The sequence below is a fragment of the Malaya genurostris genome, chromosome 2, assembly GCF_030247185.1.
Source record: "Malaya genurostris strain Urasoe2022 chromosome 2, Malgen_1.1, whole genome shotgun sequence".
NCBI classification, from domain to species: Eukaryota; Metazoa; Arthropoda; class Insecta; order Diptera; family Culicidae; genus Malaya; species Malaya genurostris.
Window position 1 is genome coordinate 112,365,118 of NC_080571.1, and position 13,859 is coordinate 112,378,976.

Consider the following 13,859-nt stretch of genomic DNA (forward strand, 5'->3'; position numbering starts at 1 on the left):
GAGGACACATTAGGTTTCTGATAACAAAATGCCAACAAAGAGTAAATTTTCTTCGAACAATAACAGGATCTTGGTGGGGTGCTCATCCGGAAGATCTAATAAAATTGTATCAGACAACGATACTTTCAGTGATGGAATATGGATGCGTTTGCTTTCGTTCCGCTGCAAACTCTCATATTATCAAACTGGAGCGAATTCAGTATCGTTGTTTGCGAATTGCTTTAGGGTGCATGCATTCGACACATACAATGAGTCTTGAAGTTCTGGCGGGAGTTCTTCCATTAAAAGATCGATTTTGGGAGCTTTCATCACGCCTGCTAATAAGATGTGAGGTGCTGAATCCCATGGTAATTAATAATTTCGAACGACTAGTCGAGCTTCGATCTCAAACAAAATTCATGACAGTATATTTTAACCATATGTCACAGGAAATCAACCCTTCAAGATATATTCCTATCCGTGTCAGCCTCCTAAATGTCCCTGACTCAACTTTATTTTTCGATACATCCATGCAGCGCGAAGAGACCAATTGCTTTCAACGAATTCTATAGCTCGTCTCGCCAAAGAACACTTGCCAGCTGGCAAGCTTCTTGGGATAAAGATGATCTGGGTCGGTGGATGCACTCAATTATTCCGAAAATATCGACAAAGGCATGGTTCAGGGGACTGGATGTGAGTAGAGATTTCATTCGTGTGATGTCTAGACTCATGTCCAATCACTACACGTTAGATGCACATCTCCTTCGAATTGGGCTCTCCGAGACTAATCATTGTGCTTGTGGCGAAGGTTATCGAGATATTGATCATGTCGTTTGGACATGCGTGGAGTATCGTGATGTCAGATCTCAACTAATAAATTCTTTGCGTACCCAAGGTAGACTATCCAATATCCCAGTTCGAGACATTCTTGCTTGTCGTGACCTTTCATACATGAAACTTATTTATCATTTCATAAAGAAAATTGGAGTTTCAATTTAATAAAGGCCCCTTTTAAGACTTAGTTCTGATCCCAGCTGCGTCCATGAGTTCAACCAATAGCTAAATTAGAATAAAAATTATGTAATGATACAAACAAACTCGAAACAGTTTATGAAATTATCAACAAAATGTCTGAAAATAACAGCTTATTTTATAATTTATAGAAGTTAATCGTTTGGTTCAAATAATATTTCCGAGTAGATTTCATAATTAACGACGAGTTACCTAAGATGATATTTAAGTAATAAGAGAATATGTTTTAATAAATGCAAAACGTTGTGACTATGTTAGAATTAAATTAGGATAAGAATATTATGTAAAAGTGATGCTACGGCGAAGAAAAACTTATGTAAACTGCCTTAAGAAATAAACGTATATATGAAAAAAAAAAAATAATCAAAACCCAACGAAAGATTTGGAATCGCTAGATGATAAGATGGGATTGAATAAATAACTATCCTGGGATGCACACATCAGAAATCAAGATGATTAAACACGGTGTCCTTTATGCATATATCTCGTAGTTGTATGTTTAATCTTACCAGTATCTATAAGCAAGCATCCACAAACGACACGCAACCACAACGGGATTCCAATATTGTAATTTCATAAGATGAAAATGTGATTGAATGGCGACTGCATTTCGTAAGTTACTTAGTAGTTCATAGTTTGCTACATCTAGTCGCTTCTAAAAAGGAGACGATGATTTACAGTGCGTATACGAGAATGTTTTAGCATTTAGAAAAGATTGTATGATGCAATCTTTGCAAATGAAATTAGAAACAAAAAATCTAAAAATGTAAAAATATTATTCTAATCAAAATATTATGGTTTTTCAAAACCTGTTGAAACAAAGATGATTGAGTTCGAGTTATGTTATTAATATGAAGTACTCATACTTGGTTCACATTTGGGGTACTCTTTCCTTCTCGAATGGATTGAAATTTTCGGTCAATGTTACAATGAGTAACTAATCATGGAAAACTTCCGATCTGGCGAGATATCAGAACTCATAATTCAAGAACTAGCCCAAGCAACCAGAAGTTCCACAATTACTTAAAACATTCACTTTTTTGCTTCTTAAAAGTACAAGCGGAACTTTCGAGAACGTGAAAGTACAGAACAAGTTTCGCGTGAACTTTCTCGCTGTATAGAAGCTGAACAATGTATTTTGTAAGCAACTTTGAAGTTCGTTCGTTTGCGTCAAGTGTGGATAATTACTCAAAAATGGGTTACTCAGAATGCTATTAATGAACTTCGTAAGCTGTTTAAGCCAAATCAATCCCCTTTACCACAACTTTTGATTAGTTTGTCTTGGGAAATCAGATTATCTATCGAATAAAATTTTTTGTCCAGACTCAGACCAAATCATCCGCATCTCCCATGCATCTTATATCTTCCGATAATAAGATCTCTAGTAAGAAACGTATAACTATAACAAAGGGCAAATAGTATGGTGTAATGAATACTCAAGTACGGTTTTACACCACAACGATTTTATGATATTTGCGGCATAACAATAAAAGTTGAATAGAGAAACTCTCTTCAATAGCAGGACTCTAATTGCATTACATAAGTTTTGGTTGCGCAGATGAAAAACAGCTAGTACGGGTAGATGGATTAAAAAGTTACTCAAAGACAAAACGTATCAAATGCTTTTGTTAGAAATTACCAAATTTTTTTGCCGCAATTTTAATGGACCTGAAAATTTGTCATGGCAAGATGTTACTATAAAGGTTTTTATGGAAAAATGAACCAAATTTCATTGAGTTGTTATAACATATAGTTTTCGTTTCCCAATGTTTTTTTAAATGTTAAAAACGATTTCAATTACGTAACCAGTAATCTTCCTTGTTAATCATTCATTTCATATTATCCTGTTCCAAAGTAGATGAAGTATTTTCAACTAAATTGAAAAATCTTCTCGGAAATCGAATAAAAAAGCCTGCCTTTGGTTTTTTTTGTGATAAATGATAATTTTTTGTAACTGTCTAAACTGTAAATGTCTAAAAAACATAAATTATAATATATAAGTATGTTATAAAAATGTCATTAAATTAATGAATAATAATGAACAATCTTCCATCTGGAACGTATTCATTTCACACAGAATAAATCATTTTTAATTTGGAGAAAGCGGTTTATATAAGAGCAAATTTTGTTCCGTTGCTGTCGTGCGTTTTGCCCCGTTATTTAGATGCATTTTGACTAATTTCTTCGAATATCATCCTGGGTTAGGCCACGACTTGGTGTAATTTGGAATCTATAATTTTCATTTTTCCTCACTTTTGTGGACGTTTTGTCCCGCATATAGTTCAATAGGAAATTTGTGAGGATTTTATAAAATGAGATATTTTTAGTATTTCTCAATGAATACTGCGATTTGTAGTTTGTAATTATGAGCAAATAGTGATTCTAGGTCATGCATGAAATTTTCACGTTTATTTTTTTATTTAAGATATAGCCCCATTTCCTTATGGGGACGTTTTATCATCTCCTCCCCTCAAACGATAATTCGCAAAGATGTACTTACAAAAGATGAAGCAATATTCATGCAATTTGTGAAAATCTAGCTGCGCTGCGACTCATAACACAAATCTCGAAGATAAATGCAAATGCATTTTTTGTCCGTAACATTGCAGTTAACCCGGGCCCGGAATTTTTGGTAGAGGCGCTGTTAATGCTATCAAACGAATCAAGTGGGTGTAATGGGTTTACTGGTCATGCCTTCGTCCATTAATTAGGCCTCACTTTGGTAGCTGAAAACATCTTCGATGGGATTTCCTGTCTTGTTATTATGTTGTTCTGTGTTTTTAGTTAAATCCTCCTTGTATATTAGAAATCGTCTCATTGTTCACAATACTATATTGTATTTTGTTCCTATCGTCCTGGTCGGAAGTGTTTTATTGTGTAAACTTTCGCAGACGAGATATTAGAGTGAACCAATCTTAGCCTGAAATATGCACAATAATGATGTTGTTGTGCCTGAATAAGTCGATTTTCGAAGAAAGCAAGACATCCAAAATCCGTCAACTGTATCATTGTACTAAAATAAAATAAGCAATATCAAAGGGAAGGTGCAGGCACATGAATATGAGGAAGAGTTTCAATACAATTTTGATGCCAAAACACAACCCCACACTGTTGAACTGCATGCCATGTTGTGTGTCTAATTTTATTCGAATGTCGTCTCATCTACCAATCTATCACGAGTCTCCCCAGTGTTTGAGATAGTAACAGGTATGACAAACATTTCACTTTGGTGTTCGTGAAACAAACTTATTGTCAGCAAGCCAAAAAATCTCTGATGCAGGGACGCTTGTATTTGTCATAACACTCGTATAAGAGCTTGTTTAAAGAGCGTACCAAAGCACTTCTGATTTATTCACAAATTTTGATTTATCCTTTACACAGAGATAGGAAAGAATCAACAATGCAACGTTGTTTTGGAGGTAGTTCACCAAATAGTATTGTTATGTAAAGGTCTGAATTACCTTGATTACACGTATCTAGAAGGACCGCCCGAAACGATATCATGCTCATATTATTCCAAGTTTTTATGTGCCCTATGTGCGGAATCGAATCCAGGTGGGCTGCGTTAAAGGCATCGACATACCAATCACGCTATACCCGTCCCTTACTCCGGGGAAACTTCATGACGCTCTTCTTCACATTTTCTAAACAAGTCAAATTTATCCTATCAAAGTTTATCTAAAATAGATAGAAAACTTTGGCGATCTAATTGCAAATAAAATTTTGACCGTATTCAACACATTCGTATTACTCCAATTCTTCTCATAATTAGTATTAGTATTGAGTTGAATTGTTTTCCTTATCCCGGATAAAGGCTGATAACGCTTTACCAAAACTGATTTATTTTTTTATTCAACAATATAATATAATACAGGGCATAGTGCTCAAGATCTAATATGCCGAAGGATTGTTTTAATTTCAATTAATTATTTAAAACTAGGATATTTGATTAACTCTGATTATGCCTCCAGGTGGTGCTAGACAGAAAAAAGATTTATGTTACGAAACTTGATTTATGTTAGGTTCATAAAATTTATATAACTCTCGTTGAATTTCAGCAGCTGAAAATCTTTTTGAACACAAGAGTTTTATTACAGCGCGAACTCCACAGGCTAAGATTTAGCGGACATTGTTTACTGTCTGCAGCGATAAGTAAAATAGCTATAGGACACGTACATATAGGCCCAAGATTAAATGTGTTACGAATTATCGATTCCGAAATATAAGCGAACAGTACTTACTTTTCGAAAATACCACGTGTGTTGACAATTTCTGCGATACTGACCTACATACCCAAAACTAGACCAGATCCTATAGATAGTAGTACGCATCCTAAATTGAATGTTCTTCGTTCAACTTGATGAACCGTTCTGCAGCAACAGGATAAATAAAGCGGTCTTCTATCAAATAATCTTATTTGCATTTATCACATAGAAGGGTTGATAAATCGATAGTACAAATTACGTTTCAAATAAAAATTTCTTTTCTAATTTCATCCAAACCGCGCAAAAAAGTAAAAATACAAAAATCGTGAGTTTTTTTTCTTAGACTGAGTTGGACTTCCAATTTGTACGTCATATCAGTTACTGATCATGCGAACCGACTTTGGATATCTCGGCCCTCGGATACCGTGGTTAGAATCATAAGGAACTCACTTCGTAATATTCGAGACAGCTGAGCCGATGTTTACCAACTTAGATTCAAAAGAACATCCTATGCTACTATACAAAACTCCAGAATTTTGTTCGAATTCGATTTCTGGATGTACTGGTCCCCGGATTCTGGAGGTACTGGAAATAATTGTCACAAAATTGAACTTTCGTCAGAGATGGCTGTGCCGATTTTAACAAACTAAGTTTAAATTGAAAGGTCGGAATCACGGTGTGCAACGTAAAATGAAAAATTATCAAAACTGTGCTCAAAACTATTCCAACCGGTAGACCTTGTTAGTTGACGACCAAACGAACCAAGTTCGGTTGTATCGATTCTCAGATTATGGTTCCGGAGGTACCGAGGATAGTTGTCACATACTATAAAACGAAATGGTCACATTCTCTAAATTTTACAACCGGTAGGTATCATGATTTTAAAATTTACTTTTGAATTTCAACCGGAGTTGAATTCCGGTTCCGAAATTACAAGGTGCTGATTGCTTAAAATTTCAAAACGTCATTTAAAGTGCTGTAGGTTTGTAGGTATTGCAAGTTAATGTCCTAACATACGTAATACAAGGTACAATTCAAAAGTTCCAGGACTTTTTAAACAGCGCGGCTCCTAGTGTCGTCGCCATCTGTCTGAAATTTGTATCCGTCAATTGTGTATCTTCCAGTGTTGTCATATAAAATTTTCATGACATTTGAAATCGTCATCGTGATCGAGATATCGTGTTAAATGTGACAGTACATTTGGATTGTCGGTCGGAAAATGAGTATCAAACAAAGAGCCAACATAAAGATTGCCACTTCGCACTTTGACGCTTGGTTTCGGGCTCATATTCAATGCCCCAGGTTTAGTCACCCGTTACAATCGAATACAAAAAATTTTATACGACAACACTGGAGGATACACAATTGACGGATAAAAATCACAGAAATATGGCGACACTAGGAGCCTAGCTGCTTAAAAAGTCCAGGATTTTTTGAATTGTACCTTGTTTATACGAGAGTGAGAAAGGCATCACTGCAGCACTAGTTGTATTGAAACATTGTTTTTTTTAGTGGACATAAACATACATACAAAAAAGCAAAGCCTTCTAGGTCGGGGCTCGAAACATACGACAACTGGCTTGTAAGACAAGCGTGCTATGCGTTGAACCGCCAACCCGGATAACATACATACATAGAAGATTCATTTTATCTACTATTTCTTTACTCCTTTCAAGATCTCAATACGAATCTGATGTAACGATTTTTAGATAGGTTATGCAATCACTTGAAAAACCGACTAGTAAAAATTGACCCGTTGGGCCAAGTGTCATATACCATTCGACTCAGTTCATCCAGCTGAGAAATGTGTGTGTGTGTGTGTGTGTGTGTGTGTGTGTGTGTGTGTGTGTGTGTGTGTGTGTGTGTGTGTGTGTGTGTGTGTGTGTGTGTGTGTGTGTGTGTGTGTGTGTGTGTGTGTGTGTGTGTGTGTGTGTGTGTGTGTGTGTGTGTGTGTGTGTGTGTGTGTGGGTGTGTGTGTGTGTGGGTGTGTGTGTGTGTGTGTGTGTGTGTGTGTGTGTGTGTGTGTGTGTGTGTGTGTGTGTGTGTGTGTGTGTGTGTGTGTGTGTGTGTGTGTGTGTGTGTGTGTGTGTGTGTGTGTGTGTGTGTGTGTGTGTGTGGTGGGTATGAGTCAAACAATCTAACTAGGTTTGCTCCGGCGAAACAATACATGAAAAAAAAATTCTAAACTGGTCTCAAAACTACTCAAATCGATAATTATTATCGGTAGGCAACTAAATAAACCCATTCCGGCTATCCTGGTTCCCAGTCTCAGGTTCCAGAAGCACCGGAAATAGTGATCATATATTCCAAATTTCTAACGACATACAAAATATTCAGCTAGAAATTGGTTGTCATTATAGCTTGGTATAATTTTTGTCGATTAAGATAACGGAAATGACCGCGTCATTTTCGTCTTATAAGAGGAAAAATTCCATAATATTTATAACAGTAATATGGCCCAGTAATCGAATCAACTAAGAATACGTAACTTCAACGAGAATTCAACATGTTATCAACGGTACAACGCCTGATAACCACTATATCAGTGCATACCTAATCACCAGGTTATTTATGTACATTGTTTGTGTTGGGTATATTCAGCCACAAGGTGGCATACGGGGTGTGCATTAAGCAAACATAATATATTTATTGAGTTTGTGACTTTCTCAACTCTGATAGCAGCAAATGGGTGATGAGGGACGTATTGTTATTTCTTAATGAAGTGAAACATTGCAAATTGCACAATGACATGTAAGATGTTTTTCCCTTCAAGCGAAAAAAACCCATTTGATTTACCTGTTCCTAACCAAATCCAATAACCGCATTAGGTAGAAGGAAATTTTTGTAGGTGTACCTAGAATAAAAATAAAACAACAATTAGAACTGCATCGCGAATAATGTCATTGAGAATTTAGTAAAAACAAGTAAGTATTATTTACGAAACAAGAAATTCAAGTTACGGTGCTTTCAGTGTGAAAATGTTAAATGATCAAGTCATATCATCATCACAAATTATAAGATCGAGTTAAATAATTGCAGTGAACAGAAACAAAAGGGAAACTCTTCCAATGTTCATTCGTAATAACACAAACTCTTGTCACCCTCTCATCAAGCGCAAACAGTTGAAGTCACTATCAAAAGGTACACAAAACGAAAAGAACGAAGCTGAACTGTATAAATGAACATGCAGATTTCTGCAGTCGCATTAGACAGTCTGTGAAAGCCGAACAAGTTGGATTAGTTAGTTTCCGTAGATCTACATCTTCGGTAAATTGGTTTGAAAGTATTTTAATAGCAGATCATTTTTTCCAGATCTGCACGCGTTTAGCTCAACAAGCAGCGCATCATGGAAGCACTGCTCAACAGTCAGTGTGCGGCGCAAAGTCTGGGCCCCGCCAACCAGCTATTTGCGATGTTAATCCAGACTATTATGGCGGCACAATGCAGCATCTCTCCACCGGACATGTGGCCCAAAGATTACGGCCCGACGGCTTTGGCTGAAGGATTGGAAGAATACGATTTCATTATAGTCGGCGCTGGATCGGCCGGATCTGTAGTCGCTAATCGATTGTCGGAAAATCCAGAATGGAAAATTCTTCTGTTGGAGGCGGGAGGTGATCCGCCTATTGAATCCGAGGTATGTTGATTTTTCACGATAGCACCAATGCAATCAAATACACAGAACTGTCACTGTAATTCTCATAACTTTCACAACTAACAAGTAAAATGTTTTCTAAACAATGATTGCTTTTTCTAATAACAAATTTTGTTCCATTAATGGTGGCGGGCATATTCTTAGCTCATCCTTGTTTTAGAGAATAATTTTGCATGCTTGTATGGTTGGAATAATGTTTCGAGCTAACTTTTAACTATAAGGTAAATTATTCAAAGTTTTCTAAATTTTACGAAATATGACGGAACAATGGATGACGACTATTGGTGATCACTTGATATTTTCTGTTGCTTGGGTTACGTTGCTGAATTCAACATCTCACTGGTTTACTGAAGCAGATAACACAGATTTATCTCAAAAATTGAAATGACCTACTGCTGCCCGGGTCAAAAGTTTTGGAAAACGCAGAAGGGATGTAATCGTTATGTGAACTCGATAAAATTTCATTAGTGACGTAAACATGAAACATCTGATGAGGGCAACGCAGATGGAGGTAATCATTTTACATGCTATGTAGAGTTTCATTACATCAAGTGGAATCAACAACTAAACGGGCATCAACAATAACAACATTCAAAGTTTTGAACATGTATGCAATTAACATTAAAATTAAAATATCGTTTTCAGGGACGCAATATGCTTGATATAGTTCTTCCTGTAGTAATCTTTGCTTATCGAAAGTCTTTTTTGTAGTTGATACCACTATTCTTCTTTATGCAAAACACTACCTGTGACTGGGCCTACACAATAGAGAAATCAAAACGAGCATGCAAAAGCATGCCGAGCGGATGCTTTTGGCCGAGGGGAAAGATGTTGGGTGGTTCTGGAGCAATTAACGTGATGGTCTATATTAGAGGCAATAGGCGGGATTACGATCACTGGGAACAGCTTGGTAATGCTGGGTGGGGTTGGGCAAACGTTCTGGAGTACTTCAAAAAATCAGAAAACAATTTGAATCCGTCTATAACTGCCTTAAACGGAGGCAAATTTCATGGAAAAGGCGGATATCTTACGGTAGATTCATTTAAAACAGACGAACCCTTGGCTAATCAGATGATGGAAGGAGTGAAGGAGGCTGGCTATCCCGAAGTGGTGGACATGAACGGTGAGGTTCATATAGGATTTAATCGCCTGCAGGGCACTATTGTAAATGGAACTAGGTGTAGTCCAGCGAAAGCCTTTTTGGCACCGATTAAAGATCGAGCAAATTTACATGTTATAAAGCATGCAACGGTCACAAGGATTTTGTTCAATGCCGATAAGACCGTCAGCGGTGTAAAATTTTTACTTAATGGAAAAGATGAGCTGCAAGTTAATGTCAGAAAAGAAATAGTTGTGTCTGGTGGTGCAATCAACACACCGCAATTGTTAATGTTGTCGGGAATCGGGCGAGAAAAGGATTTGAAAAAACATGGCATTAGTTCCATATCTAACCTGAGCGTCGGAAGAAATCTGCAAGATCATAACGTTGTTCCCGTGTACTACAAAGTATATCCTTCTTCTGCACCGTTTGACTTGAAAACGGAATACGTAGATCATCTATATGAATTCCTAACAAAAAGAACTGGTCCTCTGTCTAACCATGGGTTATCCGGAGTAACCGGCTTTGTAAACACTGTAAATGTCTCAGACCCTTTTCCGGACATTCAATACCACTATTTCATGGGTCGTAAGCAGTCGGGACGAACTGAACAAATGGCCGGATTGATTGGCTACGAGGATGCTGTCATGAAATCGTTACTAGCAGCAGAAGAACAAGCTGATTTGATTGCGATTTATGTAGTTTTACTGAATCCTAAATCGTTGGGCAAATTAAAACTTCGATCAAATGATCCCTTGGATAAACCGTATATCGATGCAGGTTATCTTTATCACATGGATGATTTAAAATCTTTCATAGGTGGAATACGAATCCAGCAACGAATAATGAGTACAACAGCGTTGAAAAGCGTCGAGCCGGAATTAGTACGAGTCGACATTCCCGGATGTGCCAATGTGGCATACGATACGGATCAATACTACGAGTGCTACGTGCGCCATATGGGTACCACATTATATCATCCCGCTGGAACTGCCAAAATGGGACCGGATTCCGACCCTGAGGCCGTAGTAGATCCCAGACTTAAGGTTCGTGGAGTGCAGGGATTACGCGTGGCAGATGTCAGTATAATGCCGTCTCTGATTAGTGGAAATACCAATGCACCGGCTATGATGATTGGTGAAAAGGCTGCCGACATGATTAAGGAAGATCACGGAATTAACGTTCCCCCGAATGGTGGAAAAAGAGATGAACTCTGATAGAATCTTATATAGCTGTATTGTATTTGTTGGAAAAAAGTAATGGAAAATAAACTTTGCATATGTCACTAGAGTGTAAATATGGTGGGATTTTTGGGAGGCTCTTGCTGGAACTGAACAGTGCTGAAACTGAACGTTTGTCGCTATCACATTCCTTAGAACATAAATACCTCAACCAGCACTAAACATGAAGAGTTATGTTACTTGCAAGAGAAAGAGGCAAAACTCAGACTCAAAATAAGTTTCTTCCACTCTGCACTGTTTTCTCTATAACGAATATACTACAGTTAATTGCATCGCACTTTTTGATGCAAAAAATAAAACAGTAAAATCTTTTGAAGTCACTTCAGATAATCAACATTCAGTACACTGCCACTCTACGCTCGACTGACCTATGTTTCAAAATAGACAAGAGCATGCATGAAGAAACGATAAACTTATGAGTTTACTCCAACCATTGGGGTCCGTGAAGACTTCCCTGCAACCGATTTAGCTGCCTTTCATTTTCGAAATATTTCTATAGTTGTAGCTTGTTGTTTACATTGAGAGAGTTCTCTCTCTACGAGATCCCAATACCGCTCGGTAGGTCGCAGTTCCAGGTAGTTAGATGGATTCGCTTCTTTCGGTACAACATGGACTCCACTCACTTTATACCATTCCAAAACATCTTTGACGTAGTGACAAGATGTCAAATCAGATCAGGATAGAGAGGGAGCGTATTGTATTCACGGTATATTTTCTTGTTTACCGTTCCCGTAGTAATTAAACTTAGGATTTCTTGATAATAGCTGCTATTTTTAGCGAAACTAGGCTTATTTCTTCGTCTTGACGCTTCACGCAGAATAATTTCGTCAAATATTCGCGATACAACATGCAAGCCAGGGTTTTAGTCGTCACATTCTGTTCATCGATACGGTTCAGCACAGTTCAACCTTGAACGACTTCATACCATACCGGTGCTTGAAAGTATGCACGAAAGTTAGAGACATTTTTATTTTGCTAGCCACAGTACTTACCGAAAGGTTCATGAGATCAGTTTTTGTTCCGCTCCCAGCCTTCCAGCCTTTGTCAAACGTGTATCGAAAGATTTAAGAACTTTATGGACAGTGATTGCAGGAAAACAAAGTTTTTTTTGTAAGTTTTCTTACTGACAGATCCGGATTTTCATTACAATCGCACACAATTACTTTTCGAGCTTACTATTCTTTCGATGCCATCTTCGATCTAAAAGCTTGTAATACTACCAAAATTGATTTTGCACATCATCAGTTTGCGGAATATTCCACGCGTTGATGAAGTGACTCTAGAGATATACGTATTTAGCCAAAGCCTTGGTATTACATTCCTGTAGTGGAATTCGACTTCTGTTTCAACAGACTTCGCAGCCGATTCAGTGTGTACAGAACCATTGCATGGCTGGTGCTACGATCCTATTGACACTACGAATCCTTCCAGGTCGGGGCTCGAAAATACGACAACTGGTTTGTAAGACCAGTACCCTATGCATTGAACCGCCAAACTGGGACGTATTTAGGGGTGTCCTAATTTGTCGCGAACAAGCCTTGACAAAACTCATACACAGAATGCAAAAATGTTGTTTACGTAGAATTGAATAACAAGTCATGGGACTTTACATATTCTGATTTGGATGAAACTTGACACACGTGTTCAGCATAACAAACCATTTACACGATCGTAGAGAACAATTAGAGTCAATTGGCTTTCGAAAGGGTGAATGTACTTTTGCTTGCATTTACTTTTTATCTGAATAACTGAAAACCCGTTACCTGTGCAAAAATAATGTCCAAACAGAAGGAGCAGAAGGTCTATAATGAACTCTAACAAAATGTTCACTGCAAAAAAGAACGTTGCATGGTTTTCCAAAAATTAAAAATTTCCTAAAAAATATACAAAATTTGACCTAAATTTTACAAGAGTCTTTTCGAAAATGAAGAAGCTACAAATAAAACAAAGTGAAGGCAAATTCAAGTTATTATATTTCGAGATATTTCGTAATTAAATTCGGGCTTTTGTCTTTTTGATTACATACATATTAAAACAAAGATTCTGAATACAATGTGCGAATATCTATAATTTGCTGAAGCTTCACGATTCAACAAAAATTTCAGTATTTTAAATTTTACCTCTAAATATCTTGGAAACGGCTACTTTTAGAAGAAAACTTACTATGAGCAAATTTATTGCTTTTGAGCTATAAAATTATATTCTGTAGCTTGAAAATTTCATACACACAATTTCTTCGCAGTTGGTAGTTTTCGAATTAATACGATTTTATGAGAAACGACACAGTTAAAGTTGTCCTTTGAATTTAATGTCGAAATATTCATATATTATTGTATTGAACGGCTTTTCTCAGTCTAAAAAGTAAGGCAGACGATTTGTTTTTAAATTTGCCCGATTTGTCGGTCGTTTCAAGGGAAAACTACGGAGATAAAGTTTATTCAAAATGTTGTTGTTAGAGACATGTTGTACAATAAAATATTTCATTCTGGGAACTACAACAACAACATTTTGAATAAACTTTATCTCCGTAGTTTTCCCTTGAAAAAGGCCAAGAAAAACGGCCGAAACGTCGAGCAAATTTAAAAACAAATCGTCTGCCTTACTTTTTAGACTGAGAAAAGCCGTTCAATACAATAAAATAACCCATA

General features: G+C 37.0%; 2 protein-coding genes across 11 annotated transcripts in view; one reads left to right on the forward strand and one right to left on the reverse strand.

The window, feature by feature from the left end:
• Positions 1 to 13,859, reverse strand: part of LOC131427964 (flotillin-2) — a 475,383-nt gene that overhangs the window by 96,917 nt on the left and 364,607 nt on the right. The gene's annotated exons all lie outside the window — the stretch shown is intronic.
• Positions 1 to 13,859, forward strand: part of LOC131427955 (glucose dehydrogenase [FAD, quinone]-like) — a 32,766-nt gene that overhangs the window by 6,256 nt on the left and 12,651 nt on the right. For 4 of the 5 annotated variants that reach the window (XM_058591554.1, XM_058591557.1, XM_058591558.1 and 1 more), the window contains exon 2: positions 8,529 to 8,853. In XM_058591554.1, the coding sequence (XP_058447537.1) occupies positions 8,563 to 8,853 (291 nt within the window). In that variant the 5' untranslated portion in view covers positions 8,529 to 8,562. Of the gene's footprint in view, positions 1 to 8,528; positions 8,854 to 9,582; positions 11,268 to 13,859 lie in introns of those variants that run through there. The other variant, XM_058591553.1, reaches the window with a different exon arrangement.